Source organism: Carassius carassius, chromosome 9 (assembly GCF_963082965.1).
Source record: "Carassius carassius chromosome 9, fCarCar2.1, whole genome shotgun sequence".
Classification (NCBI taxonomy): Eukaryota; Metazoa; Chordata; class Actinopteri; order Cypriniformes; family Cyprinidae; genus Carassius; species Carassius carassius.
In genome coordinates this window covers 25,297,319-25,317,361 of record NC_081763.1, presented here as the reverse complement: position 1 = coordinate 25,317,361, position 20,043 = coordinate 25,297,319, and the positions used below count along the sequence as shown (strand labels likewise).

At 35.7% G+C, this 20,043-nt stretch overlaps 1 protein-coding gene across 1 annotated transcript in view; it reads left to right on the top strand.

Moving 5' to 3' along the window:
• The window catches only part of hs3st4 (heparan sulfate (glucosamine) 3-O-sulfotransferase 4), a 109,698-nt gene extending 90,460 nt beyond the window's left edge, over positions 1–19,238 (top strand). Inside the window, exon 2 of the mRNA XM_059558595.1 lies at positions 18,035–19,238. Coding sequence (XP_059414578.1) covers positions 18,035–18,689 — 655 coding nt within the window. The 3' untranslated portion in view covers positions 18,690–19,238. The remainder of the gene's footprint in view (positions 1–18,034) is intronic.
• Positions 19,239–20,043: the final 805 nt, after the last annotated feature.

Sequence of the window (20,043 nt, the reverse complement as noted above, 5' to 3'; positions counted from 1 at the left end):
CGCTTATTTCATTTATAAAATTTACACTCATTTACTTTACACACTTGGTACTGCATTGTAATATTAGAGGTTTATGTAAATCAACATGATTTCCTTTGGCTCACTGGCTGCTGCGTAGTTTAAAAAAGTAGGCTAGCTATTTCCCTTAAGTAATTTTCAGGTCTAGAAAAGTATGGAAAAAATTAGAACAGAGTATGGAAAAATATTTGTGCTTCGACTATTTGTCCTATTCAGTGTTCTAAAGTATAAAATTAATTTCTAAAAATACATTTATCATACAAATAGAGAGCTTTCATGACAAATGTTTAGTAATCATCTGAACACGACTGAATTAATTCAAGGCACACTTTTTCATTACGCATAAATCTTTAAGCAGTCTTAAGTATTTTTTTAACTTCACTAAACAAATGTGCATGGGCCACGCAAACCAGCAAAAGATAAAGAATCAAACATGTATGCCTAGTAGAAAATATATCTGTATCTAAGCTGATTATTAGCTTATTCTTGACAGAGAGCTGGTCTGGTTTTTGAGAGACGCGCAGAGACGGCAACGCGGCTGTTTGATTGGTGATCGCTCAGTGCTTATTCCATTCATTCATGTATCATTTCCTAGCCTATAAGGTTTAAATCATTGCCTTTTAAATATACACAAATAGTAGAACATGTATTATTTTATTATTTTAGTTGATATACTCTCTGATATAGCTCTGATTTCTGAGAGGCAACAGCAATGCGGTGTTTGATATGCGCTGTTTTCATTCATAAAGTTTACATTCATTCATTTCACACTTATTAATGCGTGGAGGTTTGTGTAAAATATTGCGCTGATCCCATGGCTAACCTGTTACCTAGCAAACACCAGACTGTCCTGCAGCCTCAGCCGAATATTCGGGCAGAATTATTTGTTATCCGTTATTCGTTTTTGAAGCCATGATCCGTGCCTTTCCAAATAACGTATTCGGCTTCGGGCACACCCCTAATATATATATATACAGGTCCTTCTCAAAAAATTAGCATATTGTGATAAAGTTCATTATTTTCCATAATGTAATGATAAAAATTAAACTTTCATATATTTTAGATTCATTGCACACCAACTGAAATATTTCAGGTCTTTTATTGTTTTAATACTGATGATTTTGGCATACAGCTCATGAAAACCCAAAATGCCTGTCTCAAAAAATTAGCATATCATGAAAAGGTTCTCTAAACGAGCTATTAACCTAATCATCTGAATCAACTAATTAACTCTAAACACCTGCAAAAGATTCCTGAGGCTTTTAAAAACTCCCAGCCTGGTTTATTACTCAAAACCGCAATCGTGGGTAAGACTGCTGACCAGAAGGCCATCATTGACACTCTCAAGCAAGAGGGTAAGACACAGAAAGAAATTTCTGAACGAACAGGCTGTTCCCAGAGTGCTGTATCAAGGCACCTCAGTGGGAAGTCTGTGGGAAGGAAAAAGTGTGGCAAAAAAAGCTGCACAACGAGAAGAGGTGACCGGACCCTGAGGAAGATTGTGGAGAAGGACCGATTTCAGACCTTGGGGGACCTGTGGAAGCACTGGACTGAGTCTGGAGTAGAAACATCCAGAGCCACCGTGCACAGGCGTGTGCAGGAAATGGGCTACAGGTGCCGCATTCCCCAGGTCAAGCCACTTTTGAACCAGAAACAGCGGCAGAAGCGCCTGACCTGGGCTACAGAGAAGCAGCACTGGACTTTTGGACAAATTTTGCATGTCATTCGGAAATCAAGGTGCCAGAGTCTGGAGGAAGACTGGGGAGAAGGAAATGCCAAAATACCTGAAGTCCAGTGTCAAGTACCCACAGTCAGTGATGGTCTGGGGTGCCATGTCAGCTGCTGGTGTTGGTCCACTGTGTTTTATCAAGGGCAGGGTCAATGCAGCTAGTTATCAGGAGATTTTGGAGCACTTCATGCTTCCATCTGCTGAAAAGCTTTATGGAGATGAAGATTTCGTTTTTCAGCACGACCTGGCACCTGCTCACAGTGCCAAAACCACTGGTAAATGGTTTACTGACCATGGTATTACTGTGCTCAATTGGCCTGCCAACTCTCCTGACCTGAACCCCATAGAGAATCTGTGGGATATTGTAAAGAGAAAGTTGAGAGACGCAAGACCCAACACTCTGGATGAGCTTAAGGCCGCTATCGAAGCATCCTGGGCCTCCATAACACCTCAGCAGTGCCACAGGCTGATTGCCTCCATGCCACGCCGTATTGAAGCAGTCATTTCTGCAAAAGGATTCCCGACCAAGTATTGAAGGCATAACTGAACATAATTATTTGAAGGTTGACTTTTTTTGTATTAAAAACACTTTTCTTTTATTGGTCGGATGAAATATGCTAATTTTTTGAGACAGGCATTTTGGGTTTTCATGAGCTATATGCCAAAATCATCAGTATTAAAACAATAAAAGACCTGGCGGTCAGACACGCTCCTCTCTTCTTCACAGCGACTCGTCTTCCCTGGCCCACGGCGCATCAGGGCATCCTAGCCTGTTGCCAGCGTCACGGGTGCGTCTCCATTGCAGACCATGAGTCTGGCAGCTCACTGACCCAGTCAACATTATTTATCCCTCCCCGCTCCCTTCCTAGATTCATGAGGACACGAGCATGCGTGCACGGGGGAAGAGACTGGTCTCCTGAGAAGAGGTGCGCTTGGCTTTTAACAGCGGGTGTGACGAGGCTCCATTCATTTTAGTTGTGCCTCGTCACATGCCAACAGACCTGGTTGTTTCCGTGCCCCTCCTCTGTTTGTTGAATGTAAAAATGAATCTGACTGAACTCTCACCCACGCACTCCTGTCAGGAACCTGGAGAAGGGCGGTGATAAAGGGATGATTAAGGGCGATTGATATACATACATTACAGAATTTATACTAAAGGCTATTAAACAATTTTAGTGATTTTGTTCAATGTTTTTCTTACTCTAAGTGTAATGGCCTCTGTTTACATGTGCGAGGTGATAATGGCAAAGTTGCTTGAAAGTATCATTTTTCATCCCCCTCTGCCTGCTGCCTAAATTAAGCTTTTTCAAGGTTGGATGTGCAGCTGGGGATCGAAGGACAGGATCTTCCATCAGCGCTTAGAGGATCTTGTTTCAGGTTAGAGTATATTCAGTGCTACTGGAGCCCTGCCTCATCAGACTCCCCCTTGACTCTGAGTTATGGTTTAAGCTCACCGACTGTCCCACAATCCACAGGGGCTGCTCACATTCTCTAATCAAAGATTCACAGTCACTTCAAACGGCTGCTAAATACTGAAAATTATAATTTGACGGGTGTTCATTGCTGTATTTATTATTAATTGTTTGTGAAATGCGATGAGGACAAGCTCTAGAGCTTTGAACTTACTCTCTTCTTTTCTTTTGGTTCAGTTTGAAGTGCTTTATTTATACTCAGTTATGAGTTTATGTTAATTTTTCATAAGTAGGCCTATATTCATTCATTCATTTGAAGCTAAAAGCATTGATTACAAAGTTAGGTTTCTGCTCACTTTTAACAGTGGTTTTATGGATACATTCATTCATTCAAAGGCATATTTTGATTACTAAGTGAGGTTACAGCTCACTTCTATTCTATCAATGGTGTGTGTATTTATTTATTTACATGTATCATTCATATTTTTTTTATTATTAATTTATTGATTGGTTTTTTGAAAACAAGGAATATGATTGGACCCTTTGAGATATTGTGTAAAAGTGTGCAATGAATGTAAATGTTTATGATTAGCTTCTCCAAGACAAAAAGAACAATCTTTGAGATTATACTGATGACAGAAACCCTAGACAAGGATTTAATGCTCAGGTTTTAAATAATCCATAAATGAGACACATCGCATTTAAGATCTTCCTTTGGGCCATGTAGATTACACAAGTTAATCTGTGTTTCTGTAAAACATTATCCTTGCCTTCGCAATGTGCAATCCTCCCCTAATATCAAACCACCTCTGATGGAGAGATTACAGATATGTACAGTGGTTTATTGGAAGTGCTTAAAAAAGCTATTCATTGGCCCAAGGCTTTCTGAATGCGGTGCCGAGATCCATTCTAGGATTACACATATCTAGACACATCTCTCAAATCGCAAGCCAGCGAAGTGCTCAATGACTTGGGACAGTCATTTCACAGTCGGCATGTTCTATGTCGTTCCCTCTGAAGATAAATAATGATTTTTCTCGTTTATTGAGCCGACACAGCATGCTGCTAGGAGATATTATGCAGGAATTTGACAGGAGAGTACACCGCTTGAAACCATCGAGCAACAGCAGTGCAACATTGCACAAAACAGGGTTGCAAGTGACGTAGTGAAATTGAATTGTACATCTCATGCTTTGATCCATGGCATCATCAAATATACATGAAAACCAAGTCTAAAAAGAGGGCTAAAACAACATTAGTCTACAGTAGCTCAGAGGAAGGTATAGAAAGACAGTTAAACTGGAGAATGAAGCTGTCCAGTTATTACTGATTAGTTATTACTATTGTAATCTTGGTTTTGTGTTCTGATGCTCTTTGAAAGACCAAACTGCTCTCATTGCTTTGCATAGATCTTTCATTGGTTGAACACATTGGCATGTTTTACGTCAACAATAACTTTTGGCAGGAACTTGGTTTAATGTTTGCTGTAATTTCGCATGAAAATGTTGCATCATCCAGAGCTTTATAAGCCAGAGTGCTCCATATATTGCATGTGTAGGTAGAGATAAATGATGGACATTTGGCAACAGAAAGTATACAGGTGTTGCTCTCCATATGCTGCGGCAGACCCCATGACAAATGTTGCCTGAATTTCCATCATGTTCGTTTTACACTTACGTGAGTCCCTTGTCTGCAAGACAACTGCTACAGCTTTAATTAACCCAGAAATCCCTCACGATCACACCTGCAACTCTTGAAGAGAAGAGTTTTCATCATCAGGTGACAGAAAACCTGCTTGTGGAGTCCATAAAATGTATATTTTTTAAAGCAGTTGATTTTCTCACAGCGCTATTTGTGGCAGTAAAAGCACAATTTGGATTACCAAATGTTCCAGTAATAGATCAGCTTAGCTTTTAATGGAGCAGCTTAGTCCTTCAGTATGTGATTATAGTGATCTTAGCAGGCTCTTTCCATGAAGCCAGATGTTCACGAATAAACACCACCACACGATCATGTCTCTGTAAAAGCTAATGCAATTCTAGCCTGGATTTTAGTGACCCCTTTATTTTGGTTTTATTAAGACGCTTACAAGAGCTTTTTAATTAGGAAAAGTTCATCTAAACCTGCTCTGCTGTCAAAAAGAGAAAAGGTCAAAACTCACTCCTCACTTATGCACTTATGCCCTTGTGTTAAAAGAAGTGTGCTTAGCTATATTTAAAGATTATTTGTATGGTACTTTAAATACACTATATATATATATATATATATATATATATATATATATATATATATATATATATAGTAATAAATAATAATTAAAAAAAAAGATAAAAGAAAGTAAACAGATCTGTGATTTCTTGGTTAAACTACATTGAAGATGTCCTCTTGAAGTTGCAGTACACACAAGATAAAAAGAGAAAGTGACATTTAAAAGTTGAATGACAACACTGCATGCACATTACTTCAACACTTTAATATTGTTCGCCCTTAAAGCATAACAAAGGTCAACAACATATTAAGTATCACAGCCTGAAAAACTCACACAGAGCATGGATTAGTAAGTCTTAGTTCCATTCTCTTTTGTGTCGCTCTTTTAGACTGGTTTATATTAACACTTCACTCTACTCTTGTTTTTTTTGAAAGAGAAAAGCTCTTTTCAAATAAATTTAGCAAATAACCCCTTTTTTGGATTGGGCTCCACAAGTCCACAAATACTCCACAAGAGTATACTGAGAAAATGTTATATTTAATTTTACCTTTAATTTTATGAATAAAAGAAAAAAGAAAAAGAAAAAAATCATAACTTCACTCATGAGTGGAGGGTATGAAAACAAGCCAAGATAGAATATTGAATGTTTCTATATAAAGGAAGTTGAAAAAAGAAGGTGGTTCTCATGCTTTTTATTGAAGTGAATGTTTCTCAGTTTTATCTTTGAAAGTCATTTTCTGTATAGGCACATATTTTCTTGGCTCTTTGAATATTTTCCAGGCAATAAGATTAACATGTAGTATCCAAAGCAACTTACAGTGCATTCAGGGTATAGATTTTATTTTTTATCAGTATGGAATTGAATCCACAACCTTTTGCACTGCTAACACAATGCTCTTCCACTGAGCCACAGATACAGATACTGTTCATTGAAAGCATGTTGACATTTATGTTGTCATGCTATAGGGGTAAGTTTCCACAATGATAGCTGCCCACAATGGTAGGTTTTTTTTTATATTTTTATCAAAATTTAACCATTAAAATGATTCATGGAACAGCAAAATTGTAACAGGTAATGTATGGAAATTTTATTTTAGCCATCAAATATTGCAAGGAATTAATTTAAAACATTTAAAATGGATGTGACAAATTGAACTGAGAACACAGAACGTTTTGGTTTAAATTTGCCTTCATTATATGGTGGACTCTTGCCTGAATGTATAGTTAATGAGTGTGTTTTTATTGTGTTCACTGTTTTACCCAACAGCTGCTGTATGATGATCATGAAATTTGAGTTAGAATTATTGAAAAGGGGGTTTTGAATTAGACATTTGAAATCAATATTTCAAACGCTTGTGACAACTAACCCCGGTCATACCCTATATAATTGATACGTTGCAAAAGTAAAAAAAATAATAATAATAATTTAATAAATAGCATAGTAATTTAATAAATAGCATAGTACTTTACTTATTTGCTTCATAGTGGGTCATTATTTTTGACCCTGCATTAGAACAAACAATGAACTGGAGTACACACTTTCACACTCCAGAAAAAGTCATCTAAGATTTTAGAACCACCTAAATACTGTACAAATTGCTATGATATATGTTACTTAATCTGTTCTTAAATAATAATAAAAAATATATATTAAAAACTTTTCAGCTTCTCTGTATCTCAAAGTACTCAACCATACCTGTGATGGCAAGAGAGTGCTGATCAGTTTCACGTTCAGGAGACCGCTGCCAGCCTGAGCCTTTCACACAGATATAAATTGAATCTTAGATATATTTAAAGGGTTTAGCAAAACTGGCTCAAAAAATAGGAGAGAGAGAGAGAAGGGGAGAAATATTTTAATTTAAATGTGGTCAGGAGTTCATTTTCATGCTGCAAATCACACTATGACCAAATAGCAGAAGAGACAGAATACTTTGATTTTATTTCAATAATGACTTCTACAGTGATATCTAAATGGCTCACCCATTGTGTATTGTTAGTGAAAATATGAATCCACTGCGCCTAGATTTTCGCAAAGGCTAGTAATTCCCAGTCTAGCGAGCCTGGGCAGGGAAATTGAGAAAATACATCACGTTTGAGAGAAATGTTCCGTAGTATGTGAAGTTAGAGCGGTGGAGTGTCATTGGTGGTACGTAGCTGCTTCCAAATGCTGCTTTGCACAAAGCTATTATAAGTAAGTGCACTGGACAAATGGGGTCCTGTGATGCTGAATCAAGCAAATATCAGACTCAGTGGAGTGCCTGCAGACAAACAGCACTCTAAAAGTGCTGTTGTGCTTCAGAGGACTTCAGCACATCAGACAAACAATGGCATATGACAGTATACTTTGGTCTTATTTTGTTCACAGAGGCAGACTGCTTCCTCCTTATTTTATTTATGGGCTTTTTGCCTTTTATTAAATAATACAATACAGAGAGAAGGAAATTATTTGAAAACTAGAAGGGGAAAGAAGAGCAGGGCATGATGCAGGTCAAACTTGAGCCAACATCCAAGTGTTGTAATGTTGTCACTTTTGATTAGTTTAATGCATCCTTGCTGAACAAAAGTTATAATTTTTGTTATTAATTTCTTTAAAAAAATTATTACTGACCTCAAACATCTGAAGAATAATTCAATACTTTTAAAATAATAATAATAATAAACAGACAGCGTAATTTTGGAACATTTCTTAGCCAGTGTTGATATATGAGACAGCATGTGATCAGTTTGATGAGTTAATTGTCATATCATGAAAATAATTTGCTTATAATCTCGAATCAGTTGACAGCTCTAATTGTCTCCTACACAATGAATCATGATGCATCATGTGTATGGGCACATGGAAGAAACGACATGGTGGATTCATGCTACATTTCTTCTCTGATGTCAGTCTGTTATCATGGATTGGAGCCATATGGAAAAGTCAGATTTCTAATGTGTGGGTCTACACGGATATCCCATTACTAATGAACGCCTGTAACTCCTGTCATTCAAGCAGAGTAGGAAAGCTGTGGTGTTATCATTCATGGGCAGCAGTGCAATCTCTCTCAGTACCTGGATGAGTGCTCATCGCTGTTTCTTTTTGGCAATAAAATCTATCACATCCAATCTGTCATATTAATCAGTTCTGCTTAACTGAACCATATCAGCTAGATTTTGGATAGAAATTTTAGCCTTTGCCTCTATTGTACCCAGGTGTGACTTCTACTGTGCTTTTTTCTTTTTTTCAGATGGCAATAATTTTTCAATTGCATCTTGGTAAAATACTAAATGACTGATCAGTGTGCTTGTGTAGTCTCTGGCGCTATATAGCAGGAACCAAATGTGGCATCTACTTGTTTTCATAATTGCCTCACCAATCACAGGATATTGAGGGCTATTGTGAGGAAATTGTACGCACGTAGCCCATAGCGCTTTTCTCACCCCATTGAAAGCAACGTAAACAAATGCAAATTCTGAAAGTACCTGCATACATATTCCGCTGAATGGCATGTTTCTAGAGCCATCTAGGCCGTGTGAGTGATAAAATGTGAAAAGAAAATTTGCTTCTGCTCTCCCTTCAAGACTAAATTCATAAATAAAGCCTGCTGTTCGGAGGTGTGGTGCTTTCCTCTGCAATTTCTCGTTAAAATGATGTTGCAAGGGAAAACAAGCTAATTTACAAGGTGATATAAAGGCTGGTTTCATGGAGCAATTATCAGCTTTATGGTGATATTCCACAGATCCATAAAGCTTCTCCTCTGGTTCATTTCATCACACTCAGCATGTCCAAGAGCGTCATAAACATAGCTTTAGATCTAAGTGCAGCAGGCTGGCAGGATGGGTAGCAATGCACTGTGCTGCCTCGCTGTTGGACGTAGAATGGCCTTCTGGGGATCGCAGGAGGAGAGAACAGAAAAGGTTTTTTTGATCAAGACCAGCTGTCAGTTTTCTCCTAAACGGTTTCTTTGAAGTGAACAGTTCTCTGGGAAGTGGAAGTGATTTCTTGCAGTGGGGAGAATGTGTTGTTGTCTTAATTACTCGCACCTCTCTCCATGCAACTTATAAACTGACTGTTCTACAGCTCTCTTAGCACAACATCATTCAGCCGGGTGAGAGCGCAAAGGAAACAGAGGCACAACTGTCTGGGGAACTGTCATAGGTGTTTCGTCCTGTCAAGTCTCTTGGCTTTGTTCTCAGAAAGCCATTCTATTCACCCCATGAGAAAAGAAAAACAATTCCCTGTGTGTTTTGGGCCTCTTCATATCATACCAAAAATCTAGATGCACTTCAGTGCTTGTAGTGAGATTGTGTGTTAAGCATTTGCTTTTTCACTTTTTACTTCATTTTGTAAGTAAAATTCGATTAATGGAGTATGTTTTGTAAGAAAATACTATTTCTACTTTTACAAAATTTCATGTTTATTTCAGTGTGTTCAGTGTGTCCATTTCTGATTGAAAATGGTTTCACCATCAATATGTATATATATATATATATATATATATATATATATATATATATATATATATATATATATATATATATATATATATATATATATATATATATATATATATATATATATATATATATTCTATCAATGTTGTCTGTTAAATGTTTACGACTAATTGGCCCTGCACAATGAGCCTGGTCTCACTGTTTATACAGTATGTAACACTTACAGGTACAAAAACATACTTTTTCTGTATGCATACTATACATACAGGAGGTAAACATACAGGATCTAAAAAATAAGTTGTACTGTACAGCCACAGTATAGAAAAGTCATATATTTCTGAATCCTTTATATTAATTCCTATATATTAATTCCACTAATCCTTTAGTGACATTTTTACTGTTGTATTAGATGCATCAACCCTATACTGAAATCTGTATACCATTATATTGATAATTTATGTAAAAAATGGCAAAAAGCAACTAAACATATGGTAATTGGTAGTTTTATTTTTGTTTGTTTGTTTGTTTTTTCATTTTTTATTTTCATTGATACTGCCAACACATAAATAACATACATTTTATTGTCTATGCAAATTAATGTAAATGAACATGTGGTAGAACCACATTTTAGGTCAAGTACATATGAATACTCATGATATCATGTTAAAGAGGGATGTTAAAGTGATATAAAAAATATTAAAATTATACACCCTCTTGTCATTCCAAACCTGATTACTTTCTCTCTGCTGAACACAAAATAAGATATCTTAAAGAACAGTTCACCTGTTTTTGTCAAAAGTCAGTTGGTTATAAATCATATTTAGAAATTTTTTCAAAATATCTGCTTTTGTGTTCCATAAAAGACAGAACAACATGTTGGTAACATAATGTCAGGATTTATGGGTGAACTAACCCTTTAGAGATGAAGTGTGTAATTTTTTAGCGTTAAAATACTATCTCTGACTAATATACAAAATATAATGTTATAATAATATGTTATCTCAGACTAGAATGCAGAAATAACTATAAATAAACCATTCATAGGTTGATTCCACCAAAAGGGTAAAGTGTCTCTTCAGTGTTTAAAAAAAGAAAAAAAAAAGAAAATCTTTGCTCTGTTTGTTTAAGCTTGCAGATACAGCAATACTGGCTCAACCAATGGCAAGAGTTTGAGGCGGGACAATCAGATTGCATTACAGTGGTAAATCTAAGGAATCTTTAGAAAAACTTTTTTTTGTTTGTTTGTTTGTTTGCTTTTTCATTTTTCACATTTGACCAATATTCTTTTCATCACTTCACTGACTCACAGATATATATTGAAGCTACACTATATGCTGGATTGGTTTATTGTTGCCAGATATTGCTTGAATGCCTTCTCTATAATTACAGCAAAGTTTTGTGTCTTCGAGCGGTTGAGTGTTGCACTCACTGACTTGTTTTTGGGAAAGTCTTGCTCTTGTTATTGACTTTGAATCTCTGCCATGAGCCCCTCCCTCGTCCTGTTCTCCTGAAACAGGCAGGTGTTTCTGCCTTTACAACCCCTTGATAAACAACCGAGGTACATGCAGAGCTGTTGTGGGAAACATTGTGTGTGGAAGTATTCAGAGTTATAAAAGGACAGGGTTATCTCACTGTGGGGAGGGAACTCATGCTGCTTTGAATGTAATTTTTGTATGAATTACTTCTACTATCATAGACACATCATAGGTTCTACCACACATGCATTACGTTTGCCTACACTGAAACTTATAATACTGATATTGACAGCCTCTAAAACGTTAGTAACTCTAGTAAACTGTAGGAATGATATTAATAGTTAATGCTTTTTACTTTTTTAAGTTATCAGAGAGTAATATGGTGGACAAAATTGTGATTTTAATTGTTTTTTTATGTAATTATTTTCTTAAAATATATAGAAAAGATAAATAGGCATAATTAGTAAAAATTATTTTAATTTTGATGTTTAATGACAAACCTTTTGTAGGATTTTATTTATTTATTTATTTATTTATTTATTTTTATTACAAGTCTTATTTGCTCAATTCAAATGTTAAATTAGAATCTTTGTGTAGAATTGAGCAACTCGCTCTGCTCGAAAACTTGAATAACAATAAACAAACTTCAGTTAAAAATGTGAACAATATAGCCCTTAAAATGTCTAATCCTAAAGGTGATGCATCTCTGCGTCCACTGTAAGTTTTTCATATCTGCCTTGGAGACAGAGAGTGATTTAAAAATGCATTTGGAGAATAACCTCAGAAATACCGGTTTAAATAATGCCCCTGGATCATGCATTATCTTTCTCTGTCTTGTAGATCACAGCAAGAGGCAATTAGAATGCTTTTAACTTCAAAGCATAAAGAGGCAATATAGTTTTTGCGCTCTGAAAGCAACATTCCCCCAATAATGATGTTCATTAAAATGCTATACCTTCTACTTCACTGTGCCATTTGCCTGGTAAATGCAAAAAAGTCAAGAATTTTTTTTTTTATATATATAAAAAGTTACACAACATGAATTTCACAATAATTAATGCACCCTGGATTTTATTTTTATTTTGTTTTGTTTTATCGAACTGAAAAATTCAGTCCACATCAAATGATCCAAAGAGGAGTTTATCTTATTTAATTCTAGTTGTCCTAAGAATGTTTATCCAAGCGTTATGCAAGCACGGCAAGGCCTATAGACAAATAGCTCAGGTATATATTATGCGATTTGTGTGAGTAGGTAAACAGCAGATGGCAAAGGAAGCCTTTTCAGCCCCTCACGCTGTATTTACCTGCCCACCCGAATGACCCGTGTCATGCTGCACTCTTCATGCAGGCATAAGCAATTGTTAACCATTTGTATCTGTTTTTCTCCGTTCCAGCTGAGCGCAAGGCCAGCCGAGTCATCCGCGGCGCTTAGGAAAATTAGCTTGTTTATCAGCATTCTGTTTTCTTTTCCACCTCTCCCTCCCTCTGACATTTTAAATGTACACCATCCATGACTGATTCACTGAATCAAAATGAGTTCGACCTCAATCACAAATGAAGGTATTGCGCCTCTGTAATCTCCATATTTTTTGCAATTACACATATAATGAGTTGCATCGAGCCTGATGAGGACAATGGCCAGTTATGTGCTCTTGTTAAATGAAGAAGGTTACCTTGAGCATCAGTCATCTGTCCTGTTGATGGAACATCTCGTCCGGAGAAGTATGACGTGTTGTTATTAAACATTGAGGCATATGCTGCTCGTTGCGCCTGTACTTTAGATGCAGTTTACATAGGTGAATACAAGGTGATTCATTATGGGTTTTTTTTCCCTATTTTGCTCGTTCTCAGCAAGTTTTTCTTTTTTTTTTCTTTTTTTTGTGAGCAATCAAACCCCCATCCTGGTTATCTTGTGTGCTTCATGGTGGGCTTTATATAGAAACTCCTGAAGACCTTGAGAGGTCAAAAAATCATTAGTTATTCATTAGCGCACTGAAGAAGTGTAGAACATTGATGGAATGTAATGAAAACAAATACTGTTTCTATTCACTGTGCTATCTACAGATGTGTTTTATATCCCATTACTGCTCTAGAAGTTGCCACAGCTCTATAGCATGTTGAGCAAAGCATAATCCATTGGGAAATTACCCATCAGAAGTGCAATACTGTTACAGAATTGAAATTACAGAGGCACTTGTGAGCGAGAGCGTGTATGCGTTTACTGAGGGGCATGGAGGATATATGTACTCCATTTGATGTGTTCCACAAGGAGAATTCGAATGCGGCCCAGAGAGATGCTCATTTAAAATGTGTCCAACATGCAATGATTGATTGGCTTGTGCAATCACCATATTTGTGCGAGAGCGACAGCTGTCACATCTGAAGACATTCTGTATGTAGTATGTATTGAAAGGGACAACACTAAAAATAAAATTTTCACTTCATAAACTGTTTTATAAGAATAACTTTAAACAGTCATAATTATAAATGTTAGCATTTATGAATGAAAATGTTGGTAACACTTTACTTAAATCCTTTATATCAGGGGTGTCATACTCAATTCCTGGAGGGCCAGAACCCTGCAGAGTTTAGATTTAACTCTAATTAAACACACCTGATCCAACTTGTCAAGTCCTTCGAGCTAATTTGAAAACTACATGGTATTGGTTTTGAAACAGGGTTGGAACAAAACTTTGCAGGGCTCCGGCCCTCCAGGAATTGCTATTATAAGGAATTGTATTATAATTCATATAAAAGTAATTAAAGGGTAAAGTTCCAGATATAAGTATCATTGAACAAAAAATTTAATCCCCCCTCATCTACAAGCACACTGACAAATGGTTATCCAGGAAATCTAAAATAAATGAAGTTGTCAGATTTTTGTGTAGAAAATAACAGAATTTTCAAAACCTTAAAATATATTGTTAATGACGATATAGCCAGGTCATTCTGGTGATGATGAATTACAGATTGTACATTGTACTGAATGTAACAAAGTCGCTGATTTTCTCTCATATGATGTTTACAATGTGGAACCTCCTTTATCAAAGGTTATTGCTCTTTTCGTCAGTTATGCCCCAGAGTAAAGTGATTTTTTGGAGTAATATCATAGCAGTAAATCCAGCCCATCAGCCGTGAGGTTGGAGGTCTGACCTCTTCAATGTCCTACTTGTTGAACAATCAGATAATATGGTGTTAGCAAAATAAGAATGAATAACTTGAGTTCTTACCCATTGCTTGTTGTTGAATATGGTAAATGTACTAATAATAATGAGGAGCAGTTGGTGGCAATTTGAGTGGAAATAAGAGTCCTTACAGAGAGGTTCAAGGGAAAGAGAAAGAGTAAGAATGAATTACTTTTTAAAAACACATATACTTAATTTACCTCGACTTCACACAAATGTTTGTGACTGCACACGTGCTGTTGTTCAATGTGAAGGTATGGAAAGCTTTTAAAAGAAAAGGTTCACCCATAAATGAAAATTTGTTGAAAACGTTCTCACCCTCAAGCCATTTTCTCCAAATCTGATCCGATAAAGAAACAAACATTTCTACATTTTGGATGGCCTGAAGGTGAATACGAATTTAAATTTTTGGATGAACTTTTTATTTGTTTAATGTGTCTGTAGTTCTGGGTAAGTGTATGCAACCAGGTATTTTATTTTTAATTTTTTTGGCAGGTTTAGCAAATGTATTTATTTATTTCTGCTCTGGTAAAAGCAAGAAAATGTCAAACACAACAAAAAAGCAAACATTTCAAGAATTACATAATAAATAGTGCAGAACATTTTGCCAGGCTTCAGCTAAAGACCTGCTCTTTAACCCTTGTGCCCTAAAGTATGACCTTTAATGCCTGTAACGCTTTAATTCAGTCAAAATAGCTTAACAATAGTTTGGCTTTGAGCGGTTGAGTCCATGCAGCCACAAAATCTCTTGCATTTTTACCACTATTTTTCCCAAAGACAGGGCCGGCGCGTGCCTACAGGCGAACTAGGCAGCCTAGGGTGGCTGCTCAGCCAGGGCGGCTGGAGAGAGAGAAGGCGAGAGAGCGAAAGCGAGAGAGAGACAGAGAGAGAGAGAGAGAGAGAGAGAGAGAGAGAGAGAGAGATATTAATTTATTTGTTTGTTTTACATTAGGTTAGAATTATCGCACTTATATTAACAGTATATTTATCCCACTCCATTAGTATAAATTTAAATTAACTTTAAATTTTGAATAAAAATTCCCGCCCAGCCGCACCCTGCCCCCACCCCACTAAGAGCGGCATCAATTAGTATATGCGTGCAAAAAACTTTAATGTATATTAAAAAATGTCAAAACTAATAAAATTATCTGGTCATGAGTACAAAAGACGACGGCTTTCAAAAGAGTAAGCACTGGAGAAAGAAAGAGGCTCCTTTTTGAAATGCATCGCCTCTGGAAGTCCAGAGGACAGCATAGTAAAAATCAGCAGTGACCATGCTAATGACAGCGAAGGTGTGGCCGTTGCTAGTAATGTGCTGGAGGAGGCAGACGGGGGGGCGGCACAATCGTGCTCTGCCTAGAGTGGAATTTGAGCTTGCGCCGGCCCTGCCCAAAGCTGGTGTTTTTCTGTGTTGTGGACTACTAAATGTACATTGTAAAACTTCTGTAGCTTTTAGTTTAATAAATAGTGATGTAACTTTGTAGATGGCATTGTTATTAGTGCAAATTTCAAGTCTTTGATTTATTTATATCATTAAATATTTTTAACTAATATGTATTCAAAATTTTAGTTTTAGTATATGTTGAGATTTAATGCTGTCACTCTAATCCAGATTCATTCATTCAAAAAGACTCATTGATTTTAAGACAGAAAATCGCTTTTAAATTATGAATTGTCTAATTAAGTTATAAACTATATTATCTGATTATATTATAAGTTCTGTATTTTACATAATGAATTAACTTCTGCAACACTGCCAATATTATAATTTTATATTTGTATTCATTTATTTATAGGCTATTGCATGAAGTTACGCTTATTTTAGTGAATGTTAAGTAGAATTTCAATTTGATGTCCATGTTTTTTTTTAGTTTTGTGTGTATGTACTGATGAGTACCATAGTGTCTCGATTACATAGAACTGAAAGCAAATTAATTATGTAGTCATAAATTTAGGTCAAATTCTTGTTGTGAGATTTAATGAGGGATCATACTGAATAGATCAGTATGAATAGATCATAGAGGAGAGAGCTTGCTAAATATTCATTTGTTTTTCACTCCTGAGGCATGGATCACATTGCAATATAAGCCCAAAACAGAGATAAATATATATTTAATTTCCTTAATTTATGAATGACTCTTTCCTAGCACACCGAATCATCTCTCAGAAACACAATGCTTCATACGGTGACAAACAGCTGACTTTAATCACTCATATCACACATCAGACATATCACTCAAAGCACATATACATCTCTTATCACAAAAAAATGACATAATTAATATGCTGTTCTTTCAGTGAGGCATCTGAACATTAAATCAGAACAAGAAGAGAAGAAAAGGGTATATGGTGCTTTTTTTAAAGCAGTAAAAATATGTGATATTTGACAGATGTGTGGTTTTAAATGTATACATTTAAAAAAATATTGCAGCAACATATGTTGTGGTTGTTAGCAGATTCCTTTGCAATGTTTTATAAACATCTAGCCATATCATAAAAATGTCAAAATGTGTTCAAATTAAATATCAAAAATCAAATCAATAACAATAAATTTACATCATAGCCTATTATGATTATTTTCAATATGAATAACTATCGTAATGCCAGTACAAAAATAAATAAATAAATATATAAACCCTTAAATAAACCTGTAAGTAACTTGCATCTAAATGTTATGACATTACTTTTTAGTAGATATATAAATCATTTGTTCTGAGTTAAAAGTGTTTTATCTCACAAAACCTGGAAGAGATTTCCATTTAAGAATTTATTTATTTTTAATATACATTTTTAAGATAAAATAATAATCAACTGTAGAACTATTATTCTGATACCAAAAATAAAAGCTTAAGAAATATTTCAGTTCGCTATCAGTTTATTGTTGTTAAAAATATGTTGTTGTGTGCTAAATGCATAAATGTAAATGTAAACATTTACATTTAAAAAAAATAATAAAAATCTAGGTTAATGAAAATGTCTGATATTTACACAAGATTATCTTTCTTTCTTTCCTTCTTTCTTTCTTTCCTTCTTTCTTTCTTTCTTTCTTTCTTTTTTTTTTGAACATTTACTGTTTAGGTGTGGTATCTAGAAAATTATACCGCAAGGTTACCTAACTGCAACCTTAATGAACACATTAAAAAATGTTACGAAAAAGTCTTTGTACTTGTTGGGACAGAGTGAAACATTCTGAGTAAATGTATGATAAAACAATACCCCAGGCTCAGCAGTATTAATGATATGCAGTGAACTCATTATTAAAGTTCCAAAACAGTGCCAGGAGTAACACAGATGGAGTCAATTAAGCAACGAGTGCTTGTACACGTACACGTTTAATCTCTGGGCTTTTATCTCTTGTATGTTACTTTGTGGCTGTAATTAGCTGTACACTTCTACTTGCAACATTATGTCCAGGGATAATAACTGCTATTTTCATGTGTGATTTCAAATAGTATAACACTTACTCATTGAATCAATTTTGCAAAAAACCTTGGTTATTGCATTTAATAATGAAGACATGTGCATCATGTTAACTGCTTCATGCTAATTTGCTTCTCTCACTTCTGGTGCAGGGAGCTGATGCCGTCTACTCTGGAGGGACAGATCACAATGGAGAAGACACCCAGCTACTTTGTGACAAACAGCGCCCCGAAGCGAATCCACTCGATGGCGAGAGACATTAAGCTAATCATAGTCGTCCGTAATCCAGTGACCAGAGCCATTTCGGACTATACTCAGACACTCTCCAAGAGGCCTGAGATTCCGACTTTTGAAGTGCTGGCCTTTAAGAACCGAACGCTGGGCCTGATCGATGCGTCGTGGAGCGCCCTGCGAATAGGGATCTATGCTCTTCATCTGGAGAGCTGGATGCAGTATTTCCCGCTTTCGCAGATGCACTTTGTCAGCGGAGAGAGGCTTATCGTTGATCCGGCCGGCGAGATGGCAAAGGTGCAGGATTTCCTGGGACTCAAGCGTATTGTTACTGACAAACATTTCTATTTCAATAAAACCAAGGGATTCCCTTGCTTGAAGAAGCCAGAGGACAGCAGTACCCCACGGTGCCTTGGCAAGTCCAAGGGCAGAACTCACCCCAAAATAGACCCCGATGTCATTCGTAGACTGCACAAATTCTACAAGCCCTTTAACATGATGTTCTACCAAATGACAGGGCAAAACTTTGAGTGGGAACTGGAGGAGCATGGAAACTCGCCTGGCTCTCGGGACTAAACCGCTGCTGCTCTCTCCACCACCAGCCTTCCCTTGATCCCTCATCGTTCCCTTGGTCCGTGCTTCAACACACCAATCGATCGTTGCTGTCTTTGCGAAAGTGTGTGTACCCATAGCAAGAGTGCTAATCTGCTCTTTCAACCCCCAATACCAATGGTGTTTATGATGGCAAATGTTCTTGTACATATTATCCCGAATATAAATATATTTATATTTGTCAAAAGAGGATTTTATTCGTTTTCTTCAGAATAAGTTGCTATATGAATCATGTCGTCTATGATGATGCATGCCATGAGTTAAGTGTCCTTACCCACTGTCACCCTGAGGGTTTTATTTTTTGATCTCTCACTCTCTATTTCTCACACACCAGCAGTGAGTGCAGTGCAACTGTGGATTCTGAAGAATAGAAACAACTATAATCAAATGCAGATCTTATCGATACAGTAAACCTCTAAAATGAGAAAGCTTCAGTAATTTCTGCCCGATGTTATGCATACAGTTTTGTTTTGTAGCTAATAAAATTTTAGATAGTTGGGTCCAAAAGCTTACACTTCTATGTGCATTTTATTATTATTATTATTATCATTATTATTATTATTATTATTATATCATATATTTAATATTATAGTATGCAATACATTATTAGAGTGACAGTTGTACTACATATATTTAAAATTAAAAAAAAAAAAAACATTTATTTTCAGGCAACAGGCTTTTGGACCTTACCTCTTTAATAAATTAGCTTGAAGAAATGCACTACATGCAGTACTTTTTTAAATTCTTCAATTTGATTAAATGTTCACTTACACTACCGTTCAAAAGTTTGGGTCGATTAGATATTTTATTGTTTTTTAAATAAATCTCTTATTTACACAGTGGCTGCATTTATTTGTAAAAACAGTAATATCATGAAATATTATTATAGTTTAAAATAACTCTCAAAATATATTTGAGTAGCCTATATTTTAAAAGGTAATAATGTTTTTTTTATGAAAAAGCTAAATTTTCAGCATCATTACTTCAGTCTTCAGTGTCACATGATCCTTGAGAAATCATTCTAATATGCTGATTTGATGCTCAATAAAAATTTCTTAGTATTATCTATGTTAAAAGTTGAGCTGCTTCATATTTTTCAAAATTGAAAACCACGATAAATTTTTTTTTTTTTGCAGGATTCTTTGATCAATAAAAAGCATTTATTTGAAATATAAATCTTTTGTGACATTATAAAAGCATTTACTGTTACATTTAATCGATATAATGCATATTGCAGAACAGAGGTATTAGTATTAAAATCATTAATTTTACTGACCCCATACTTTTGAATGGTTGTGTGCTATGCATGGTAATAAAA